This window comes from Malaclemys terrapin, chromosome 22 (genome assembly GCF_027887155.1).
Source record: "Malaclemys terrapin pileata isolate rMalTer1 chromosome 22, rMalTer1.hap1, whole genome shotgun sequence".
Lineage (NCBI taxonomy): Eukaryota > Metazoa > Chordata > Testudines > Emydidae > Malaclemys > Malaclemys terrapin.
Genome location: NC_071526.1, coordinates 8,976,483 through 8,998,796, shown reverse-complemented (window position 1 = coordinate 8,998,796; position 22,314 = coordinate 8,976,483). Strand labels below are relative to the sequence as shown.

At 43.5% G+C, this 22,314-nt stretch overlaps 1 protein-coding gene across 2 annotated transcripts in view; it reads left to right on the top strand.

Moving 5' to 3' along the window:
• PHACTR4 (phosphatase and actin regulator 4) overlaps positions 1 to 22,314 on the top strand; it is a 104,527-nt gene that overhangs the window by 40,015 nt on the left and 42,198 nt on the right. The window contains exon 2 of one of the 2 annotated variants that reach the window (XM_054011815.1): positions 4,850 to 4,896. In XM_054011815.1, coding sequence (XP_053867790.1) covers positions 4,881 to 4,896 — 16 coding nt within the window. In that variant the 5' untranslated portion in view covers positions 4,850 to 4,880. Of the gene's footprint in view, positions 1 to 4,849; positions 4,897 to 14,808; positions 14,902 to 22,314 lie in introns of those variants that run through there. The other variant, XM_054011814.1, reaches the window with a different exon arrangement.

The window sequence follows — 22,314 nt, the reverse complement described above, 5'->3', positions numbered from 1 at the left end:
AGCAAATGTGAAAAATTGGGATGGGGGTGGGGCGTAATAGGAGCCTGTGTAAGAAAAAGATCCAAAAATTGGGACTGTCCCTATAAAATGGGGACATCTGGTCACCCTAGGGTAGGAGGAAACTTTCACGGGGGAGAGGGGAGCAGATTATCCCATGTTTACTTATTGCAGAAGCAAACTGTCTGAAGTAGCTAGTATTGGCCACTGTTGGAAACAGGACACAGAACTAGCTGGACCACTGTTCTGATCCCTTGTGGCAATTTGTGTTCCTAAATGGAAGCATAGATGTGAAAGCCCCGTAGTGTAGTGGTTATCACGTTCACCTAACACGCGAAACATCCCCGGTTCGAAACCGGGCGGAAACAGGTCACTGTTCCTTTAAATTGGGGGGAGGGATAGCTCAGTGGTTTGAGCATTGGCCTGCTAAACCCAGGGTTGTGAGTTCAATCCTTGAAGGGGCCATTTAGGGATCTGGGGCAAAAATCTGTGTGGGGATTGGTCCTGCTTTGAGCAGGGGGTTGGACTAGATGACCTCCTGAGGTCCCATCCAACCCTGATATTCTATGATTCTGTGGACCTCTTCCAGCTCATGCAGTTGAGTGACAGAGCCAGGAATAGACTCTAGGAATCCTGACTCCACTGCTTCTTGCTCTTAGATCACATTCCATTTCCCTAATATGACTGTTTTCATTATACCTGTTCTGTAATAACTAGAAGAATTTGGCTTTAAAGCTACACTAGGGAGAATCCCAGTGCTCTGTCAGGCTTTGAGACAGATGTTCTTGGCGCATCCAGCCGGAGCAGGGGACTGAAAGGATTAATATTCCAAGCACAAATATGCACCTTGGAGTAAGCAACGCTCAGTGAGCGCAGCCTGTGGCGAACATCCTTGAAAAGGAAATGAAACTGAAATCCCTGGGTGGTTGGAGGGTTGCTATAATCTGACTGTGCTGTGGTGAAAGTAGCATTGAAGTGTCTGTTTCCATTCCTCTCCTGACTTCCCTTTTCTATAAGGCTTACTGAGACAGCAGGTACGGTGACTTGACCTACAAATGCCTCCACCATCCAGTCCTTGCTAGCTGAAGATTTGCACTCTGAGGTGAAAGTGCTGGATCGTTTTTTTTTAGTTAAGGAGTTTGTAAAGCAGCTAAAATTACCTCTGATAGGTAGAAGTGTGTAGCATTCATTCTAGTCCTTGCGGATGGTATTATAGTGAAGCTGTCTTCAGAAGTTCCAGGATAGCCGTATGACATGGAGCTAGGGGTTTGTTATACATTTTAATGCTAATGGACTCTGTTGGCTGGAAGTGCCTAGAGGTTTTAAACAAAGAAGTTTAATATGGCCTGCTGCACCTGGGGTCTGTGCGTGCTGACTGGTGGGCTTGGGACAAGCACTATCCACACTATGGTGAGAACAGTTTAAACGTGGTTGTGCAAACGAAGTTCTGGCACGGTTTCCCTGGTCATTGTGGACAAGTTTTTTTTTTTTCTTTTCTTTCCTGTCTAAACAGTGCTGGAATGGAATGCTTTAAGTATTGGTAGCCTAGGGCATGATTCTCTGACCAAAGAGAGTTCTGGCTATATAGTTCAGCCAAGTTTAAAGCTCCGCTAGCAACTGCTTGTTCAAACACAGTTCCAACCCTGCTGTGGGTAAGAGTATAGTCTCCCCTACATTGGGATAGTAGCACAGACTGAATACACATTCTAAAATTGAGGAATTTGTCAAGGTGGGGAAACTCACAGCGTTCCTGGCCTGGCCAACATTCTATTAGCACTTCCTGGCCGCCAGAGACAAAGGTGAACTGAAGAGTTGTTTCAGGCTGCTAGGTGCTAAGGCATAGATTGAATTGATGAAGTGAGCGTGGGAAGTGGTGATGAGGAGGAGGAGTACTTGTGGCACCTTAGGCCTTGTCTACACTGGCAATTCACAGCGCTGCACTTGCTGCGCTCAGGGGTGTGAAAAAACACCCACCCTGAGCGCAGCGAGTGCAGCGCTGTAAAGCACCAGTGTAATCAGCGCTGCACGCTCGCTCGCAGCGCTGCAAGCTATTCCCCTCGGAGAGGTGGAGTACTTGCAGCGCTGTGAATCCGCAAGTGTAGCCAACAAATTTATTTGAGCATAACCTTTCGTGGGCTAAAACCCACTTCGTCGGATGCGTGCAGTGGACAATACAGTAGGAAGATATATATATATATACACAGAGGACATGAAAAATGGGTGTTGCTATACTAACTATAAAGAGAGTAATCAGTTAAGGTGGGATATTATCAGCAGGAGAAAAAAAACACTTGTAGTGATAATCAGGATGGCCCATTTCCAACAGCTGACAAGAAGGTGTGAGTAACAGTAGGGGGGAAAATAGCATGGGGAAATAGGTTTTACTTTGTGTAATGACCCATCCAGTCCCAGTCTTTATTCAAGCCTAATTTAATGGTGTCCAGTTTGCAAATTAATTCCAATTCTGCAGTTTCTCCTTGGAGTCTGTTTTTGAAGTGGTGATGCAGCTTGCAAGGTTAAAAAGCTCTGCCTTTAAGAAGTCACTTGTGTAAGTGGAGACCTTAAACTCACCAGGTAACCCTCCAGGCATATATCACTAATAGCATCCTTCCTCAATCCCTCCCTGTTTTCATCAGCTTCTGTTGCGCTTAGCAACTGCAAGCTCTTCTGCACAGGGACTCAGCATTGTTTTAAAACAGCAAGAGAGACAAGGTGGGTGAGGTAATATTTTTTATTGTACCAACATGGCTACAACAAAACTGCACTAAGCACCAAGCACATTTATGATTCTGTATAAGTATACTTCAGTGAAGATGCACTGTTTAGTTCCTCTGCCGTTCAGAACTTAGAGAATCTCGGTAAGAAAGCTGTTTTCCAGCATAGTGCCACTATTTCTTTTAATTCTTAAGCCATTTTACCATAAATTCAGACTTGAGAGACAAGGTAGATGAGGTAATATCTTTTATTGGACCAACTTCTCTTGGTGAGAGACACAAGTGTTTGAGCTGACACAGAGCTCTTCTTCAGGTCTGGGAAACATACTCAGTGTCACAGCTAAATATACCACCCTGTGGTTTCTAAAAGCTTCCTATGAACATGACCTATTTCCATTCTCTCTAGGTAAGCATTGAAATGTTCTCATTTTTATAGGCATGGTGGATTGATTTAAGTCAAAGTGATTTAAATTGCTAATTTTAATCATGACTTAAATCAGCAAGCAGAAAACCTTGATTTAAAGAATCAGTTTTAATTATATTTTGCACTTGTACTTTTTAGTTTTTTTCCTAAAGAAAGGTTGAGTCTGATTGGTTGGTAACCACTAAAATATGTTGATTTGCAACTAAAAATTGCCCTTGCACTAAATTTGGTGCTTCTTTCTGATAACCAGGAGGACACGCTCTATCTTTACACAGTTATTTAAACAATTATATAGCTTAATTTACATTTATTTAGATTCTTAATTTTTCCATTTTTATTATGTTAGAAGATGGTAAATGATGCATTTCTTCTTTACTGGATTACAGTAACTTTTTACTTGTGATTTGTGTCAAGCACTATTTGGGTGGAAATTCAAATAAATTAAAAATGCAAAAAAAGGATATATTTTTTTAAATTAAGTACAACTCCCTTAATTGTGCTGGGTACATAAGAAAAAATTAACAAAGATAATCCCTTGTTTTGCATTTAAATCATTCAAGGTTTTAGAACTCGTAGATCTCATCATCTCATGCCTAGTTTTTATTCCTCAATTAGAAGGGGAAAACAAGCTTTCCTGCTTTTTCAATTCCGTATTTGTTCCTTAACTTTGAATGAACTAGTCATTGAACTGAACTAGTTGAATAAACTGAAATGAAGAAAATATTCTCTCTCCCCCTGCAGAAGAGGCTACTTCTATCAAAATCTGGTCTAGCATGCCAACAAACTCTGGTTTCAGATGCTTAGCCAGTGCCTTCCACTAGTTCAGTGGTTGACTTTCTTCAAAACTTGGCAGCAAACACATACTGCTTAATATTATTTTTTGTATTTAATTTAAATTATTTTAATAGATTATACTTTTAGGCCTTAACATAAATTGTCAATTTCACATTTAATTTTATAGATTTGTTTAAAAAGGCAGTTTAAATAGATCCAATTTTAATCTTTTACATCATCAGTTTTTATCCATCCTGTTTATAGGTTAAGGCACACTGCCTTGGGGATGCAGCTATGATTTATCCATGGAAGAAGTATTTGACGCTTTATTTGTTAATGAAGTTGTAGTTTTAGATTTGCCTGTCCACGGCATAAGTAGTTTCCATACACAGAACACACACCACATGCATGGCACTTGGAGGTTAAAATGGTGTTAATAACTTTCATTTTTATCTTGCAAATATATTCTTGTGTATGGGACGGCTAGTGCTCCAGCATTAGTGCTGAAAGGGGGAGGTTTCCCAGACTTGCGCTCTTCTGGGGGCAGATTTAGAACCTGCCAGTACGGCTGACTCCTCTTTTGACTTGCAATATTTGAGGTGGGTAGCAGAGATGATGCATTTGCATTTGCATGGAACAGTGACAAAAGAGAATGTTCAAACCCAAAGCATTCTGAAATCTGAAGCTCCCTGGAATTAGTTCACCATGATAGGACTTGTCACGCTTTTGCGCTAAGGGGGTGGATATTAGTGTCTTTCCATCTTGTTCCAAAATTGCCAGATAGGATTCCCTAACCTGGAGCTCAGTTACCTGCCTGCTGGTTAAAGACTTGGTTAGCCATTATTGAAACGGAAGCTAAAGTAGACTAAGGCTTTGGTAAAACTCAGGATTTTTCTGCTATCAACTTGCACTTACATTTTGGTTTTTTTTCTCTCTGCAGGAATTTTTCAGAAAGCTAGCGTACCACAGGAATGGAAGAAAACACTGGTAAGTACTCTCCTGGATCCCCATACCACAGTTTGTTGGTCTTTTTTCCTTCAGCCTTGGTTCTCCTACATTTTCATAACAAAATGGTACTTCCTTAATTTCTGGGTCTTGAATCATAAATGTCCAAATGGTAGGATAAAAGACAACCAGAAAGATAAGAACTAATGCTGTATAGCACCTATGCAGCACTTCAAAGACCAGATTCTGATCAGTTAAAATGTTGTAAACCTGGACTATCTTTATCAAAGGGTACGTCCAGACTGCCCACTGAATCGGCGGGTAGTAATCGATCTATCGGGGATCGATATATCGCGTCTCGTCTAGATGCGATATATCGATCCCCGAACGCACTCCCGTCGATTCCTGAACTCCACTGGAGGGAGCGGCGGTAGCGGAGTCAACAGGGAAGCCGTGGCCGTCGATCCCGCTCCGTGAGGACCCGAGGTAAGTCGAAATAAGATACGTCGACTTCAGCGACGCTATTCCCATAGCTGAAGTTGCGTATCTTACATCGACCCCACCTTCCCCTCCCCTCCCCTCCCCCCGGTGTAGACCAGCCCAAAGATACTCTGGATCTCACAGGTGAGAGGGATCAGAATTGATTCTGCAATCCTCAAAGCACTTTACAGGCAAGTAGCCATTACAGTTTTACAAATGGTGAAACTGAAGCTTGCCCAAAGCAACACTCTGCAGTTCTGTGGAAAGACAGGGCTTAGAAAACAGTAGCTGTAGTCCTAGTTCCATATTTATTCCCCTAGACCGTGCTGCCATGTGAAAGATGTAGGGTTCTTTAATTTAAAAAAGCTGATTTTAGAGTAATTGCCTTAGGCACTGCATGACTTGCTCTGAGGCAAACTGATCAATGTGTGTGTTAAACCTAATCTGTGATGCAAACTGGATTTGGCCTCAGTTCAAGTGGTAGAGATCTGCATAGAATAAGGGCTTTTTCTGAATGGCTACAAATATTGTCAATAGGCAATAGAAAAAGGCAGCCACCTGGCTAGAAACTGCTTTTTTTGCAAACATTTCATCTTCCCTTCATCAGAAGGAGTCGATCTCTCTTTCTCTCTCACACCCACCCACCCAGCAATACAAATTTGGGTGCATTTCACCTTACATCCCATTGAAGTATGGTGTTAATTCATTCCATGGCTGCAGGCTAACATCTTAAATAATGAATCACTTAAGATGAAGTCATAGCAAAGATTATCCTCAGCTTGGCGTTGGATATACAAGGGCCCCTTTTTAAAAAGTCTCTATAATTAAATTACATTTAAATGCCAGCCATTTATTGGATCACTTGCAGTTTGTAATGAGCTGTGACATAAGCGAAGTAATAAAGTTGCGTGACCACAAATCTTGCCCGTGGGGCGTCCTCACAGAGACAAATTATATCACCCTTAACTAGGGAATTGAGCGATGTTCAACAGTGGCATTGTCTTCATGCAACAATGGCAGCACCTTTGTGTGAAGGCCAAGTTAGGACTTTGTGGAAAACTGATCTCCTGGACCCTAATGAGTCAGCTAGAACAGTTCTTCTTTCTGTGCCAAAGTGAATATGCATAGAAACTGCTCGTGGTGAAATTCCTGGTAACAAGTTACTGCTGTGCACTGTGATAGCCTGTAACGTGAATGCTTTTTTCATGCTATTCCCCTTTTCCTCCAAAAAAAGTTGCTTTGGGACACGTTAAACTAACTTGCAACTGACAACTTTTTAAGTAAATGACTTCAGTGCTGGTAATAGATGCTGGAGCGATGGCCATGGGGATGGAATCTTTCCGTTTATCCACAGAACAGACAGCAGCAGCGCAAGTTTCTGTCGCCCCTCCAGTATGCCTCAGCTGGCACTGAAGGGACTCTTCTGGGGATGGCTGCAATGCAGATTGTGTTATCTAGTTAATCCTGAGCCTCTCTGCTGAGACTAACAGCAACCAGTTTGTGTCTGTGTCACAAAAGCCATCATCTGCCCACTGGCAATTGACTTAGACCTCAAATTCATTTTACAGAGGCCAGCAAGCAGCCATCAGATTACAACCAATCTAGCTCACTCTTGACCTTGACTGCTCTAGTGACCTAGAGGTGGAAAGCTCTACATCTCATTACCGTTCTCCTGAGCCATGCAGAATCACCCACCTCCCCCCATTTGAACACTCAGCTATACAAGTGCGAGAACGGTTATATTTTGCACTTCTACTCAAAAGGGCCGTGGCTATATTTTGTTTCAGCCTGTTGTGACTCTTTAAACCTACTGGTTTATATTGTTAACATGGCTGGAAACAATAAGAGGTAGAATAAACAGATGGGTCTTTGATTATGATTATTATTTTTTTTAAATTACTTTGCTTTTAAGGAGGTTCATTCTCCAAGTGCTACTAAATTCAGGATTCCTGGGTTCTATTCCCGGCACTGACTGGAGAGGAGGTAAGGCTGAGTTTTTAACTGGAGGAGCTGTGTGACTAGCTGAGCTGAGACTGGCTCCCTTTGTTTTTTCAAAACCTAGTGACTTGATGGATTCCTGTCCTTAACCAGTTGTCTATTAACCACCTTCACAATACTGCATGGCTGGCTTTTGTTTTGACTTTATTGGCACATGTTCAGAGGTGGTGTGCTCTGAATAGCATTACAATGCACCCAAGTGGCCACTGGGACTGTACGATTAATCATCTTTCCTTTCAGTCACCCGGCTTCACTAGCCGCGCATGGGTAGGGACGGAGGCTCCTTTTGGCTGGCTGCTTTGGTTAATCAAAAATGACAGATTTGCTGCTGCCTTCAGATTTTAATTTATGATCATCAGTGAAGGCTACTGCGAGCATTCCTTGTAGACAATTATAGTGGCGTTTTAGTATAGTATTGAGCTCAGCTCTTCCACTGAGGTCTAGAGGGAAAGGAATATACAGGCCTCCCGGTACTCTTACTAACTGGTGATGTGAAACCCACCAAAGAGGAAGAAAAATCTGCCAGGATGGAAATAACATGGTTTTGGGTAGGTGCTGAGGCACCAACATGACTAGTGTGGTGTTAAATCCTCGTCAGACTCATACTTGCATTCATTTTCCATGTGTCAGAGCTGGGGGAAGCTTGCTAGTTTCCAGGTTTAACTCCATGAGTGAGGCAGGAGAAGGGGTGCTGACAAGTGAGGCACCCAGGAAACGGTGGGCCAAGGCTTCTTTGCGAGGCCTTGACGAGATCCCACTTACGCAAGTGATCTGTCGAGGAAAATATTGTTGGAATACTCAGTCAGCTAATTTCCTTTTTCCCTTCTCAGGTCTTTCCTGTCAACACATTGGGAGTGAAGTTTTGCTAGCGGCCATATTCTATTTTTAGAGTATATTTCTGCTGTTCCATTCCCAACCCACACTCCATCAGCATCCAGTCCCTCCCACCCAAAAAATAACATTGTTTCTTGGATGCTCTTAAAATAGCTGGTCTGGGATCCTGTGTTGTTGTTTTTTTTTTAAATGTAGGAATCTTTTCTAGTATTGAGATCTAGCATTTTACCTGGATAGTTCCATGATGTGATCTTAAGAAGCAAATAGTTTAAGCATCTGATTCTCTTTTTGGCAGTAGAAATCTCCCCTTAAGCCCATGGCTATTTGGAAACTCTGCTGTGGCGCTGGGATGAAATAATGTGGAAACAAACCTCTAGTTCGCTTTCCAAGAGCACTTGAACGAATCATTTTTGAACACTTGCACCGAGCTTATTTGCTCTTTTTTTCACGGGGAAGTGTTTGTGGGCGGCATCATTGTATCCTTTCAGCTGCCTGTGAAAACCTTTGGTTTTCTGATGTCAGAATTTTTGCTTCTTTCTGCGTCTAGGAATCTATTTGGCAATTATTGGGAGGACCTTTTTGTAGCTCTCCTGTCTTGAGAGCAGAGGACGCTGATGGAATTACTGTGCTTGGAAATTTTACTAGAACTCGATTTAGGATTTTATTGCTACCAGCAGTCCAGGCTATACTCTTGTGTTCGGGATTGGTGAGGCATGCTAGGAACCTGTCATGTTGTGCTGTTAGTCAAGAAGAAATTCATGCTGGGGTAGGGTAGACTCTTCTATACCCACAAGCTTCTTCCAAGAAGTCGTCTTGCTTTCTCAGAGGTGGCACTGAAGATATTGCTGAGGAAATTTCTGTCCTATTTCTTTAATCAGGATTGACATCACCCCCCTTCAGTTCCTGCCATGCCACTCTTTCCAACTGCTCCCATCTTTTAAGATGTGCTTGGAACAGCCACAATATTCAATGGCCCTCCCTCTCCTCCGTGAAAGCCAGTGGGTCATTTGTTTGAGACTCCATTGTAGCTGCTGGGCTAAATGTCTATTGCTTTTCAGAGTTTAAACTCTCTGGGAGGCACTATAATCTGGTGAGAGGAGGAAGCTAGTAGTCAGGATACCCACATCTAGTTCCTAGTTCTGCCACTGGTTTCCTTTGTGGCGTTGGGCAAGTTACTTCATTCCTGTTGTCGTATCTCTGCTTCCACACTGTCTTCACCTGCACAAATGGGGATAATACTTTGAAGTGCCTTGAGAGCTTCACGTAAAAAGCAGCATGTAAGTAAGGTATATAATTATTCCATATATATGGATGATGGTATTTTAAAATCATCTGTTTAAGGTGTGTTTGGAGAAGCTATACTCCTCTAAATACACAACCACTGGTCCCCGCTGTCTAATGACTGTCCTATCTGCAGGGAAGCCGAGATCAGAGGAGTATTTTGAGGTTTTTCAGTACTAGATTGCCAGGAGGACTGTTTTTAGTCACTGTTTTTATCCAGAGATTATTTAGCTGAAAGACAGGGTGGGTGCTGTAACAAAGAGACTGTGGTGGCCAGAATGATGTGACTCCATGCTTCAGTCGTGTTCCAGCGGCCTCTGCTGCAGATAGCTAAAAATAACATTTACTTCAATATGCTCTAGTCCCTGGTTGCGAGGTGGGGTGTATGTGTATGGATTTTATCTTCCCGCTGGGATTTCTCACTGCTTCTTATTTTAAACATCACCTGCCAGGCTTGATGTTTCCAGGTAAGGCAGGTGGTTGGTAGGATAGAACAGAACACTCTGGACAGGTAAAGTCTGTTATGAAAAAAACAAAACCGGTTAACATAGCAAATAGGAATATGTTTTCTGCCCCCACTTTAAATGGAGCTGCCAATGTTTTTCTTGCTGTTCCTTTGTGTATATACCTTCACATAACAAAGGAAAATTCAGATGGGTTTATAAAGCCATTTGAGTTAGCAGCTGTTTAAAAAAAAAAAAAAAAAAAAAAAAAGAGGGAGTTGTTTATAGGATATAGCACTTGAATGATAGTTTGCCAGTGTGAATCCAGCCCAGGTCAGTAGTGACTACAGGTTACTACCTGGTGACTGAGGTCTTCTGTGAAATGAGGTGGACATGTCAATCCAGTATTTGGCAGGGAGAGGAGTCCACAAGAATCACAGAGAAAAGTGGCACTCACTGGTACCTTCTTGGGCAGAAGGTCTAAGGATTTAATTGGGCATGTAGATGGTATTCTCCTCTGCTCTAGTGATGGTCACTGCAGGTTCAGGGTTGAAGCACTTCGAGCAGGACATTGTGCTAGGGATATACTTGCCCTTCTGCTGCTTATTGTCACCTGATCTCCAGAAAAATTGAGGACCTCCATCTCCAGGGCTATCCATCTGGCTCCTTTCACCACCCACGCTTATTTTCACATGAACATATTACACTTTAAAATGGAAAGAAATGGTGGGGAGGGGGAAGCATTGTGCATCGATCTCCACCCTCTGCGTTTACCGGGGGACTCGGATGAATGGAATGCTTCTGATTTGGAAACCAAAGGTTTCTTGAACTTGCTTTAGTGTTGCTACTGTATTAGACAGTATCCAAGTGGGGAATCCCCTTCTGATGATTAAAAGTCTAACTAGAAGTCAGCTTGCCTATAAGTTGATGTAAGAATAGACCTTTACTAATTGTGCACGGACATCTAGAGGAAACCTGTCTGAAAGCTTTTGCGTGCTTCTGTGTGAAAGAGCTGAAGATGCACTTCTGAGTTTGAGACTAAAGCTCTGGAGATGTCCTGCCACTGTTGTGAATGGTCTCCTGTTTTGATCTGTAAAGCAAATTAACTGACAAACCATGAGAATGTTGGAATACTTCAGTGGTAAGGCTCACAGCTGTAACCCACTTTCCCCACCGATCCCCTTAAGAATGTGTTATGCAGACAAAACTACACAGGATTGTTTTAGGGGGCAAGACAAAGATGCCACATTTATTATGATAACACAATTTGATTTATGACCAATAACTAATACCTATGTATATACATACACACACAGAGACACACATCAAATGTTCTGCAGCTGCTAGATAGTTACCAGTCCTGAATGTAGCTTGAGTTTGTGGCTTGGGTTCGTAGCTTGTGGGCGGCTAACTGGCCAGGAAAGCCGGGCACAAGGAAGGGCTGGGTCTCTTTTGGGCATGCACCCCTCCCCTTCCATGTTGGCAGCAGAATGTTACCCTCCAAAGTCTTCCATCTCACCCATCCTTTTTATAGGCTTTAGTTTGAATCCAGAGTCTATAGGTCTTGCTGTGTCGCACTGCCTCTGGGTTTGGTGATTGATCACCCGTCAATTGCAGACCTGACTTTCAGCTTGGGACCTGGCTTTGATCTTCCTTCTATTGTACCTTTGTTTTTTTCTTTTTAGGATGGACTTTTCTTACTTTGTTAGGGCTGTTGTCTGCCTCTTCAGCTGTTGGTGTCTGAACTCTGTTTTATCAGGACAGGCTGGCGCTGGAGGTTGATTCAGTCATCCATACATACCTCATTCACACATCTAAACTAATAAGATTACAGCAGGGTTTGCAAAGGCAGCAAGCTTTTACAAAATGGAGTAAGCGTTTTAAAATGGGGTTTGAATTACAATATGGCAAACAGTGAACAGAAGTGACAATATAGACAAGTGTCGTGGATGGCAAACAGTGAACAGAAGTGACAATGTTGAAATAGTGCAAGTCTCAGTGATTTAAGCAGGAAAAGGATTGACAGTGAAACTTACAAGAGCAACTGGCTGAACAGCTATGGCTCTTAACAAGCATCTTAATTGTCAATTAGCCAGTTATTGGGGTAACCGGTTTCATGAATGAATGTTGTTTCATTCATAAAACTTTACTCATGAAGTTACATTAATAGAGTGAACCATTAAAAACAATTTCATTCATCAGTTCTACAAATGGCAAGCAGCCAATGAGAAGAATATCATTGTAATCTATTCCACAATGCAAAGGATGGGTTCCTCCCCCTCCCCCCAAGTCATACCACGTGATTCCATCATGGCGTTATGGTGCTTTGTAAATTGCGAGTAATGTAAACGGAGTATATGATACAAGAGCTAGCTAAGTGCCTGAGATTAAGCATATTTTAATTTCAGTGGAAGTTTGCTGAAAGGCACACTCAAAAAGGCAGGATTTCATCATTAGTAAAACTTACAGGAAATTGAAGTGATTTCATAATACCTCACGACCTTTTAACAAAATACAGTACAGAACACTTGGAAGTGTTATCATAAATAATTAAATTGACTACACTTGTCAAGTTAACAAAGTACCATGGGATGTATTAACCTGGTGGCTTTTTGTTTGTATTCTTAAATTTGCAATGGATATTCCAGTTCTTAGTGAAATTGTTTACTTAGTGTTGGCTGTGTGCTCCGGGCAGCTAGATGAGAAACAGTAAAGGCATCACTACTTGCCACATTTGCAAATATATCAGATCAGTCGTGCAACAGTCAGTTGATCCGGCAATAAAAGGAATCCCAAGCTGCTGTATGGACTCAGGTTTCTTTTCTTTCCAGGTCTGGAATTGCAAAGTTATGTGTCGAGTCTTTAGAGACTTGGTAACTTTGCAGTATCCCCTGTCCAGTGACTGATAAAGTGGTTAGAGCACATAGCCAAGTCTGCAAATAGCAGTGTGTACAGATGGTTCTGTGTTGGAGAAAGTGCAAGTTAAACTTGCTATTTCATGGTTTAGAGGCTAAGCTGTGGACATACTGGCACTGACCTTTAGTTTTGCTTGAACAAGGTATACGGTAGCAAAGGTCATTGTGGGTGTCAGAAGATTTGGATTCTATTTTGAAGTCTGCCTTTTTCCTTGGATGGCTTCCAGTTCTACTGCCTCCCTGTCTGGAGGGTTTAGATGGGGGAAGTTAACTAGGTTAGGCGAGTCATATGTGGGGGAGTAACCTCCGTTTGGATGCAGCCAGGGTAAGTGGGAGCTTTGGATAAGTGGAATTGTCTTATACCCCATTTTAAAAAAAATAGTCTTCCTCCCTGATTTCCTAAAGGCTGTTTTGCACAACAACTCTGTGCTTAAATGGCCCACAACAGTGGCTGCGGCGAAACTCATGCAGACCTAGTTGTTTTCTTTTTAAGTAAACTGAACTTTGTGTCTCCTTAGTGTTACTGCCCTGGTGCTTTGTGAAGAGCATTGGCTGAACAAGGCTGCATTATGGGCGCCAGCATGCTGCGGAGTTAGTGCTGATTTAGAGTGAGGAACTCCGCTTGGTTTCTAACTGTTCTTAGTTATATCCAGGGCCGTCCTTACCCAGACGCAAAGTACGCAGCTGCGTAGGGCACCAGGAAATTTCGGGCACCAAATTTCCTGCTGCCCTGCGCAGCTGCGTGCTGCTCCAGCCCCTGCTCCGGCTCTTCCCCGTCCCAACTCCCCTGAGGACTCCAGAAGCGGTCGGGCCTGCACTCACCAGTAAGTAGAGCAACCTGGCCCCAGCCTGCTCTGCTCCCCTGGCTGCCAGCGAGTGCTGGGGGTCGGTTCCCCCCTCCCCCCAAGCCTGGGAGCCAGGGGAGCAGAGCAGGCTGGGGCCAGGTCATTCCACTTCCTGCAGGAAGTGGCCAGCCCCCTTACCTCCCCCCGCCCCCACAGAGGCCTGGGGCAGGGCCCCCCACAGCTCCCCTGCGGTGGCCTGGGGCGGGGCTGCGTAGGGCACCAAAATAGCTAGGGATGGCCCTGGTTGTTTCACCCCTGTTGTCATCTCCTTATCACCGATTCTTGAGAGCACGTTAAAATATAACCCTGGTCCTGACTTCTGAAGCTGGTTTGAGCCCCCTAAAGGCTTTTCAGCATAACAAGAAACCTGCAGAAGGCACCTGGCACTCTCCTTGGAGCTGTAAAACTCTTGCTGGTCTGTCTGTGCCTAAGGAAGAATAATCAATGTTCATGACACTGACAGATTTTAAAATCATTGATCGCCGCTCAGGGTAGGGAGTACTTTTGTCTGCCTTGCTTCAGAAAGCATGTCCTCTAAGCTACCTTGGAAATGGGAGGCGACACTTTTGTTGCTGGACTACAATAAAGGGTTTCTTATTGATCTCTCTCTAAAAAGCAATTATATACTAATTTGAGTGATTAAATTCAACTTTATTAAATGACCTTTTGGCCTGGCTCAAGACTGAAGCTTCAGACATTAGGCTTCAAAGTCTATTACAAAAGAGGGTCCTGGATCTCTTGTGGACTCCTATCTAGGTATTTATCTGACCCTCCTCCATAGAGGGCCTTTGTCATGAATAGATTTCATCCTTGCAACACTCCTGTGAGATACTGAAAATTACAGAAAGGGAGCTGAGGTATAAGGTAGGTTAATGATTACTGAGGCTTTTACATTCCTCTCATCTCAACTCGAGTGCTGCGATTTGTCTGTTGTCTTAGTTGAGGACTGCACAGGGGTCCCCTTAGAGGCTATCTTTAGTTGATTGGGTTTGTTCATTTCTCCCCTCTCCCTGAATCTGAATGCGCTATCTTGGCAGCATTTCACGTTTACCCTGGAAGTTGTCCTGTCTTGTGTGGGTATGTCTTCACTGCAGCGAGGACCCTAAGTGATCAGCACCACGGTTAGCCTAGCTCCGTTGTAAGTGGACACGGGAAAACAAGACTCAAGTCACTCTGTCCTCACTGGTGCTGCTCTCTCCAGTGTGTTGCTAGAACTTCTTGGGTCAGATCTCATGGTTCTTAGTGATACAGGTAAGCAGAATCCCTCTTGATTCTTTCCCAGTGAATTGTGGGAGGACTTGTATGTCCTTTTAGGTACGTGGGAGATTGTGGGAAGGCATTGGAGGACTATCAGCACTCAAGTGGTATAGCCCGTGTCCTCTCTGCAAAGGGGGCTGTAATCTATACCCTCAGCTGGTCTGGATTGAAAGCACCACCATGTTTGGGTGAGAGGGTTTTAAGTGTGAACGGGAGCCGGGATAGGGGCAACACCCAAGTAAGAGCCTGAGTTAGCGCTGCAGTGGAGACGAGCCCTGTGTCACGATGAAGAGCACTGTTCTGTAAGTCTGGGATTGTCAAACTTTCTTGGGAGCACTTGCTGGTGGTTGGCCCATGCAAAGTGAGCCAGTCCTGTGGGGCTGGCTTTGACGCTTCAGACAGCCGAGCTGCCTCTCTGAGGAGACGCTACGAGCTACTCTGTGATCAGCGCAGCCTCATCCTTCCGCTTCCTACCCTTCTCTTTATCGCCTCCTGTTTGGTCTGGATTGTTACCTTAGACTGCTAGGTCTCTAGCTGCACTGTAAAGCATTCATGCACATTCATAGCGCTAGCTGAATAGTAAACAGTGTCCCAGAGGAGCAGGAGACCAGACAGCATGTGCAAGGGGGTAGGGGGAGGACAAATAGGAACCTGGACCCAGGGGAGAAGGGACTCCAGCAGCTGGGCTGCATGTGCAGGAAAGAGGACAAGTTGGGGGGAAGCGGGGAAGGGACCAGCAACAGGCATTATTCGACATACCTGCTTTTCCATGGCACTCCTCACAGTAATAGCAGCACATCTGAAGCATTACTGAATGGATTCTTGCAGTACCCCATGAGGTAAATCATTACTGCTATCCTCATCTTGTAGAGGAGAAACTGAGGCACAGAGATTAAGTGACTTGCCCAGGGGAGTCTGACAGAGCTAGGAACAGAATTCAGATGTCCTGAGTCCTAGGCCAGTGCCTTAATCACAAGACCTTCCCCATCCACTCCAGGGAAGGGTGAATTACAAGAAGGAGGTAGAAATGAACTGAAGAGCAAAAGATCAGTCCTTTCTGAAATAGCGCTTCCCAAACTTTGCCTGCATGATCCCATTTTCAGACTTACTGATCCCCTGAACCTCCTTATTATATCACTACACTCGCTGCTGGAGGCAGTGCTGTGCGAGCCCTAACAGGAATACGTGCCGGACAAAACGGCACCCTCCCTGCGACATGACCTTGCGTGCATTGTGTGCCAGGTTGCACGTACAGAGGATGCCATAGTGTAGAGCAAGTCCTGACGTGTTTGTAGTTGGTTTGTATCTTCAGTCAGGTTTGTGACCCCATCTATTGATGGCATGGTCACACTTGGGGTCATAACCCATAGTATGGGAACTGCTGAGTTAAACACTTACCTCATTCACAAATACTCTTTTCTACCTAAGCGATTGCTGTCACTGCCACGTAGTGGTCATGTTCCTGTGAGCGGGAGAGGAAGTGGCTAACTGGACTCAAGATGTAATCTACACTATGAAAGAATTTAAGAATCCTTGTTTCTGGTCACCTGGCCATCCCCTTAATACTTACACCACTGCGCTATTAAGTGTGACACATTATGATCTAGTTTACTTGAGCATCTTGTGTTGCCTGTTTGCTTTCCTTTCATTCTTGTAATCTAGTTTTCGTACATGACTTGGCTCTGACGTGTGTGTAATGACATCTGTGCAGTTACAGTAAAGCCTGCAACATCCATTCAGCGGTTGTCTCTACAAATACGCTCAAGGCTAACTTGCTAGGTGTACAGAAATTTTCTGTTGTGTATTTGAGTGCATTTTATAGCCTACTAGCTGTGCAATTGGCCCACTAGAGGGCAGACATTACTTAGTTTGCAGTTTGTAGGCTGTAGAAATGGCATGGTTATATTTAATTGGGGGGGAACACTGATTTCTTGCCTGATTTTTTTCTTATGAGCTCTCCAGTTGTAATGAAAGGTTTTACTTTTACCCTTAGTGGCCTATCAGTGAGTCAGACTCGTCTCTTTGCTTTGTAAAATAGCTGCTGAATGAGGTGAAGGTTTGCCTAATATCTGCCTCCGAAATCTGTTTTTCTGATTGTGTTCCTTGTCATGAGAAGTAAAGTCACGGACAGTCTCTGTTTACCAAAAGACTATAGCAATTCCTGCAAAACCAGGGATTTAGTATAGAAAAGCTGGTAACTTTGGCCCCAGTTCTGGAGTTTGATCCATGCAGGTATACCCTGACCCTGCATAGCATCCACTGATTTCATTGGAATGATGCATTTATCTGCCTGTATGGACCAGACTACAGGATCAGGGCCCTTACTTGTAGATCTGCCTGTTTGCATCTTCCATGAACAAGTAGTTTAGCTGAAACTGGAGCATGATTTAAAAAAATAAATCCAAACCAACAAAACCTGCAGTCAAGTTGTAGCCAAACAATGGTGGCAATGGATGCTGAATTTTACCGGCTACAAGCCAGTTTTATATCTTGAGTCTGGCTTGAAAGCAGGTTATAATTGCTTGAGGATAGGGACGAAAGAGCAAGGGAGGCATAATCCATGTTGTGCTCCACAACAAAAGCCTTCTCCCCCTGCACTTTGAAATGCGGAATTTAATAATTTCTGCACATTCTGAATAGGAATCTTACAGAAAGAAAACAAGGCTTAGTCCTTTATATTTCTACTGTGGTTACCCCCCTCTGACTAGGAAACAGCCCCATGAACTGTTTGCTTTGTTTGTTGTTTTTTTTCCCCTCTCCTTCTATGGCGTGGCTGCAATAAGGGATTAATTTACAAGGCTCGCCTTCCAGTGAGTCATCAACTGGCAAGGAGAATGGGTTTGGAAGCTTAGGGAGTGATCCCCATTAGATGAGTTTGCAGTAATCTGATTCACAAAGGGCAGGTTACTTTCCACCGAGGGAGCTTGGGATGTGTTTATTATTTTCTCTGAAGGAAACTCTACTTTGATAAATGTTTTAATAGCAGCAATAAACGTTACCTTGTGTGTTTATTTCAAGGTGTTCATATAAAAGTGAAAGAGACTTCCTCCATGCCATCTGCCTTAGGAGTGGCTTAAAGGAAGAGTAAACACAAAAGAGTAAATCCTTTTTTTTGACTACTTGTTGAACAAGACAATGGGATCAGAACTGAGAGCTTGTCTGCTGTACAATGCTGCACGCTGTTGCACTTTAGTGAAGACGCTACTTCACCGACAGGAAAGTTCCTCCCATCTGCATAGTTAAGTACCTCTCACGGAGGGGTATTATGTTGACAGGGCAGTCTAATGGAAACCTCAGCCAATGCAGTGTCTGAACACGTCAATAACAAGGGCTCGTTCTACAGTGCGTTTCTAAGAATTTTAAAGTGCAAGAAGATAAACCTTACTTTATGGGCATTAGAAGCATGGAAATGAGCTCTTTGTTCCATTTGCTTTGTGCTAGGGCAGAGTGTTTCCTGTCATTCACTGTTTTTTCTTTCCAGATGCATTAATACACGAAGCAAGGTTAGTGGAATCATAGAAGTTACAGATGGATAAGGCCCAATTAGATCAGCTACTACCTGCAAATGTGGGATCGTTCTTATTCGTGGGTTGTCCAATTTAGGTTTTAAATTCCAAGCAACGGGGTGGGTTCAACTCCCCTTGAGAGTCTGTTTCAGGGATGTCAGGAAGCTTTTCTTGATATTCAGGTTCTGAGACTAAATTTGAATTCCAGGGGGCTTCAGATTTGCAAAGTTTGTCCTTTTTAATCCTTCAGAAACTGCATAGCTGGGGGAGGTTACTGGCTAACTTTGCTTGTGGCAAGCCTTTTCCCCCTTCTGGGGGGAATCCATAAAGATCCAATGAAGCCACAATTATTGACATTCAGTGAACCCCATAACTGCATTCCTCTGGAAACTGTGTAAAATCAGTTTGAAGACATAACTTTTGTCAGTCTTCTCTCTCCTCCTTCTGTCCATACCATGGTACCAAATACAAAATGAAGAAACTCACTAAAATCTTACCTATAAAGGACTCTACTTTCCTCTACTTTTAATGATCTATTTAGAATTTTTTTTTAATTATATGGACCTGATCCTCCATTGCCCTGCACCTGTGCAGAATGTACAGAATGTTCTTCTCTCTGCGCTTATCTAAATAGCTGCTTATCTAAGGTGCTGGGCAGTGGAAAAATCACAGCATGGGAAGTGATTGTTCTTCCCTTCTAACTGAGGGAATGCTAAAGTATGGGGGGATTTAGACTCCCATTAGTGCTAATTAAGCAAGTAGATACTCAGTCCCTTGGTGCAGGAAATACAGACACTATATTGGGCTGAAGTACTAGTGCATTGCAGGGACTAGGTCATATTTTGCTTTGGGGAGGAAAGGAAAATATCTCTCTGAATTTAATTAAGTGGAAAATGCTGACACTAATGAATTACACAAGCTTCATGTTGGGTGGGGGGAATCTCCCCCTGAATCAATGACATGAGGGCTTTGGGAGTGAAATTCTGCAATTAGCAGGATCAAATGATGCTGACCATGAAGTGAATCCCATTATCTCTCTGAAATATTGAGCAATCCGCTTGTGCCCTCTGTAATGGGAGTGTTCCACCCAGTCTGGTGCGTGCGCTGGTCTCCATTTGTATTTTCTTATCTCTACTACCCCCCCGAGCCTGGAGTTAAGTTTGTCTAATCCTCACAGAGACGTTTATTCTCCCAATGGGTTGTATAGCCTAGTTCTTCACTGATTTTTGAACTGAGAAAATGTATCTGCTGGAAATGGACATGCTGCTGTCCGGAACAGGGAAGACCCAAGGAGCTATGTTATGTTCACAACATGCAAACCAAACTTAGATAAATACTCTTTCTGGAAGATTGCAATGGAACGCGACTTTATTTCTTAAAATCCAGAGCCCTAACATACCAGAACCAAAACCACACACACAGAGAAAACAGACTCTGTAAGGCAGAGAGGCATAACTCATCCCACCTTGCTCTAGGCTGGCTCTTGCAGACTGACTGAAGACCCAGATCATAGGCTTTCTTAGGGCTTGGCTACACTCAAAACTCCAAAGCGCTGCTGCGGGAGCGCTCTCGCGGCAGCGCTTTGAAGAGAGCTCTCCCAGCGCCGCAGGTACTCCACCTCCCCGAGGGGATTAGCTTACAGCGCTGGGAGCGCGGCTCCCAGTGCTGGGGCACTGTTTACACGGGTGCTTTACAGCACTGTAACTTCTGCGCTCGGGGGGGTGTTTTTTCACACCCCTGAGCGAGAAAGTTGCAGCGCTGTGAAGCACCAGTGTAGCCAAGGCCTTAAATTCCTTACCCTTAAAGTGAGAGCTCGAAATTTTAACACCGCTTTGCAATAGTCCACAAACTCAAATTGCAATTCTACCCTAATGAATGACTAAAAATACCCCCTTCTTATGCAACATCCTCCCTGTGTCTCTTCACGTATTTCCTTTGGCACTAAATGCATTACTTATAATTACTTAACGGGATTCTAGATTCGTGGCCAAATTATGCCCTCCATTAGGACAACCCCAACTGACTTCTGGTTCTGGTCTTAGTTACAAAGATGTAACTGTAGACAGAACTTGGTCAGCAAAATATCTTACAGGCAATGAAGAAGCAGGATTGAGAAAGAACCAGACCCTAGATTGACTTTGGAAGTTGGGGGGGGGGAGACAACCTTTTGTTTCCTTCTTCTAAATTGAGCTGGTTCTCTTGTGATGCAATAAAATGGAACCCCCTGTGCAAGGCTATTTTTTAGTGACGTTCGAGTAGAATGGCACTGTCACGCTGTCTGGAGTGGCTAATGACTGTGAGGGCCTTCTTCAGGGCAGACACCCCTAACTGGTGGTGTGTTCTATAATTAGATTTCACCATGCCAGTGACAAATGTGAACTCCTGGATCACACTATACCAGTCTCATCATGGAGTCACAGACTGTCCCCACTAGACCCTCCAGACTATTTTGCCACCCAGACAAACTGGACTTTGTGATAAAACGTCACTTATACCAGTAATCACATCACTTTGACGTTGCTTCCAGTCCCAAGAGACCAGTCACTTGCCTCCGCAATTCATACTCTAGATCTTACATCAAAGATGCTGTAGCCAATTCTATAGTAAACTAATGAAAGGTTTATTAGCTAAGAAAAGGAAATGAGAGTTATTGAGAAGTTAAAGCAGGTAAAATCTATGTACAGGTGAGTCGTCATTTTAATTCCAAATGGTGGCAGTGATGTAATAAACTGCCAGTTTCCCAAAAGTCTTTCCAGGGTTCCCAGAATCTCTGGGGATCTCCGCTTTGCATCTGGTACACTTCCCTGTAAGAATCCAAACAGTTCAGAGATGCAGGATCTTTTCTTGAATCCCTCTTTCTAGCTTCTTCTCACAGAAAACAAACTGACAGTGTCATGACCCATGTGGGCTTTTCCTTTGATGACCGAGAGTGAGGAATGCATTTTGAGTCTTGACCTCTGATCATCACACACAATGACCATTTGCTTTGAAATTAGCTTTTTTTCTGTTCTTCATTTGCATTCCACAAGGCTTCTTTCTTGTTTGATGGGTTATTTAGTTACAGGGGTATACACAATACAAATATTTGCTACTACATTATAATGCAGTATACTACATTATTATACTACAGATAAATGAGAACAATGCAAATAACATCCCGCTAGTTTTCACGACGGTTAAACACCAAATACACTCTTATACACTTAACAGTGACTTTGATCTATACTCATACACAGGTGAATTGGCCTGGGGCTCTGGTGTGAGCTGGCACCTGGTCTGCCAGCGTCATGGGCACTTTACATGAATACCCAGTAAGTGAGCACATATTTTCTGTGGCAACCAAAAATATCCCCAAATGCAGGAAAGTCCTTATAAAGGGCTGCTTGCTTTTAGTGCCAACGTTTTTGATTTTACAATAGAGATTTTATAAACATTTCAGTGAAAATATTTTTTTGTTTCAAGTACGGCTGTGCCCTGCCTTTCCCCAGGCTCTGTAAGAACACGAGGGCCAGCGTCAATAACTGCCCAGCGTGTGCTCAGCTGCCGATGCCCTGGGACATATGGACTCCTGGCAACAGTTTATGCTTGAGGAACATTGGAGCTGCACCTCTGCTCCTCCTAGCTTCACCAAGAGAGCACCCTCAGCTGATGTAACAAGGGGTGCGGCCTGTTTAATTGGGAACCTAATAAGACTAAACTCTAGCATACCAAATGTAAACTGCATTAGAGACCTGGCCGATTCCTGTGTGTATGTACCCCTATTAAATACATTCTGTGCCGCAGATGAAATATAACACAGCCATAGCAAACGACCTTAAGAGTAAGCCTGTTAGTTTGGCTGTGCCAAAGTTATATTCCTCTATCAATTTATCGTGGATCTCCAATACAGAAATTCCTTGGG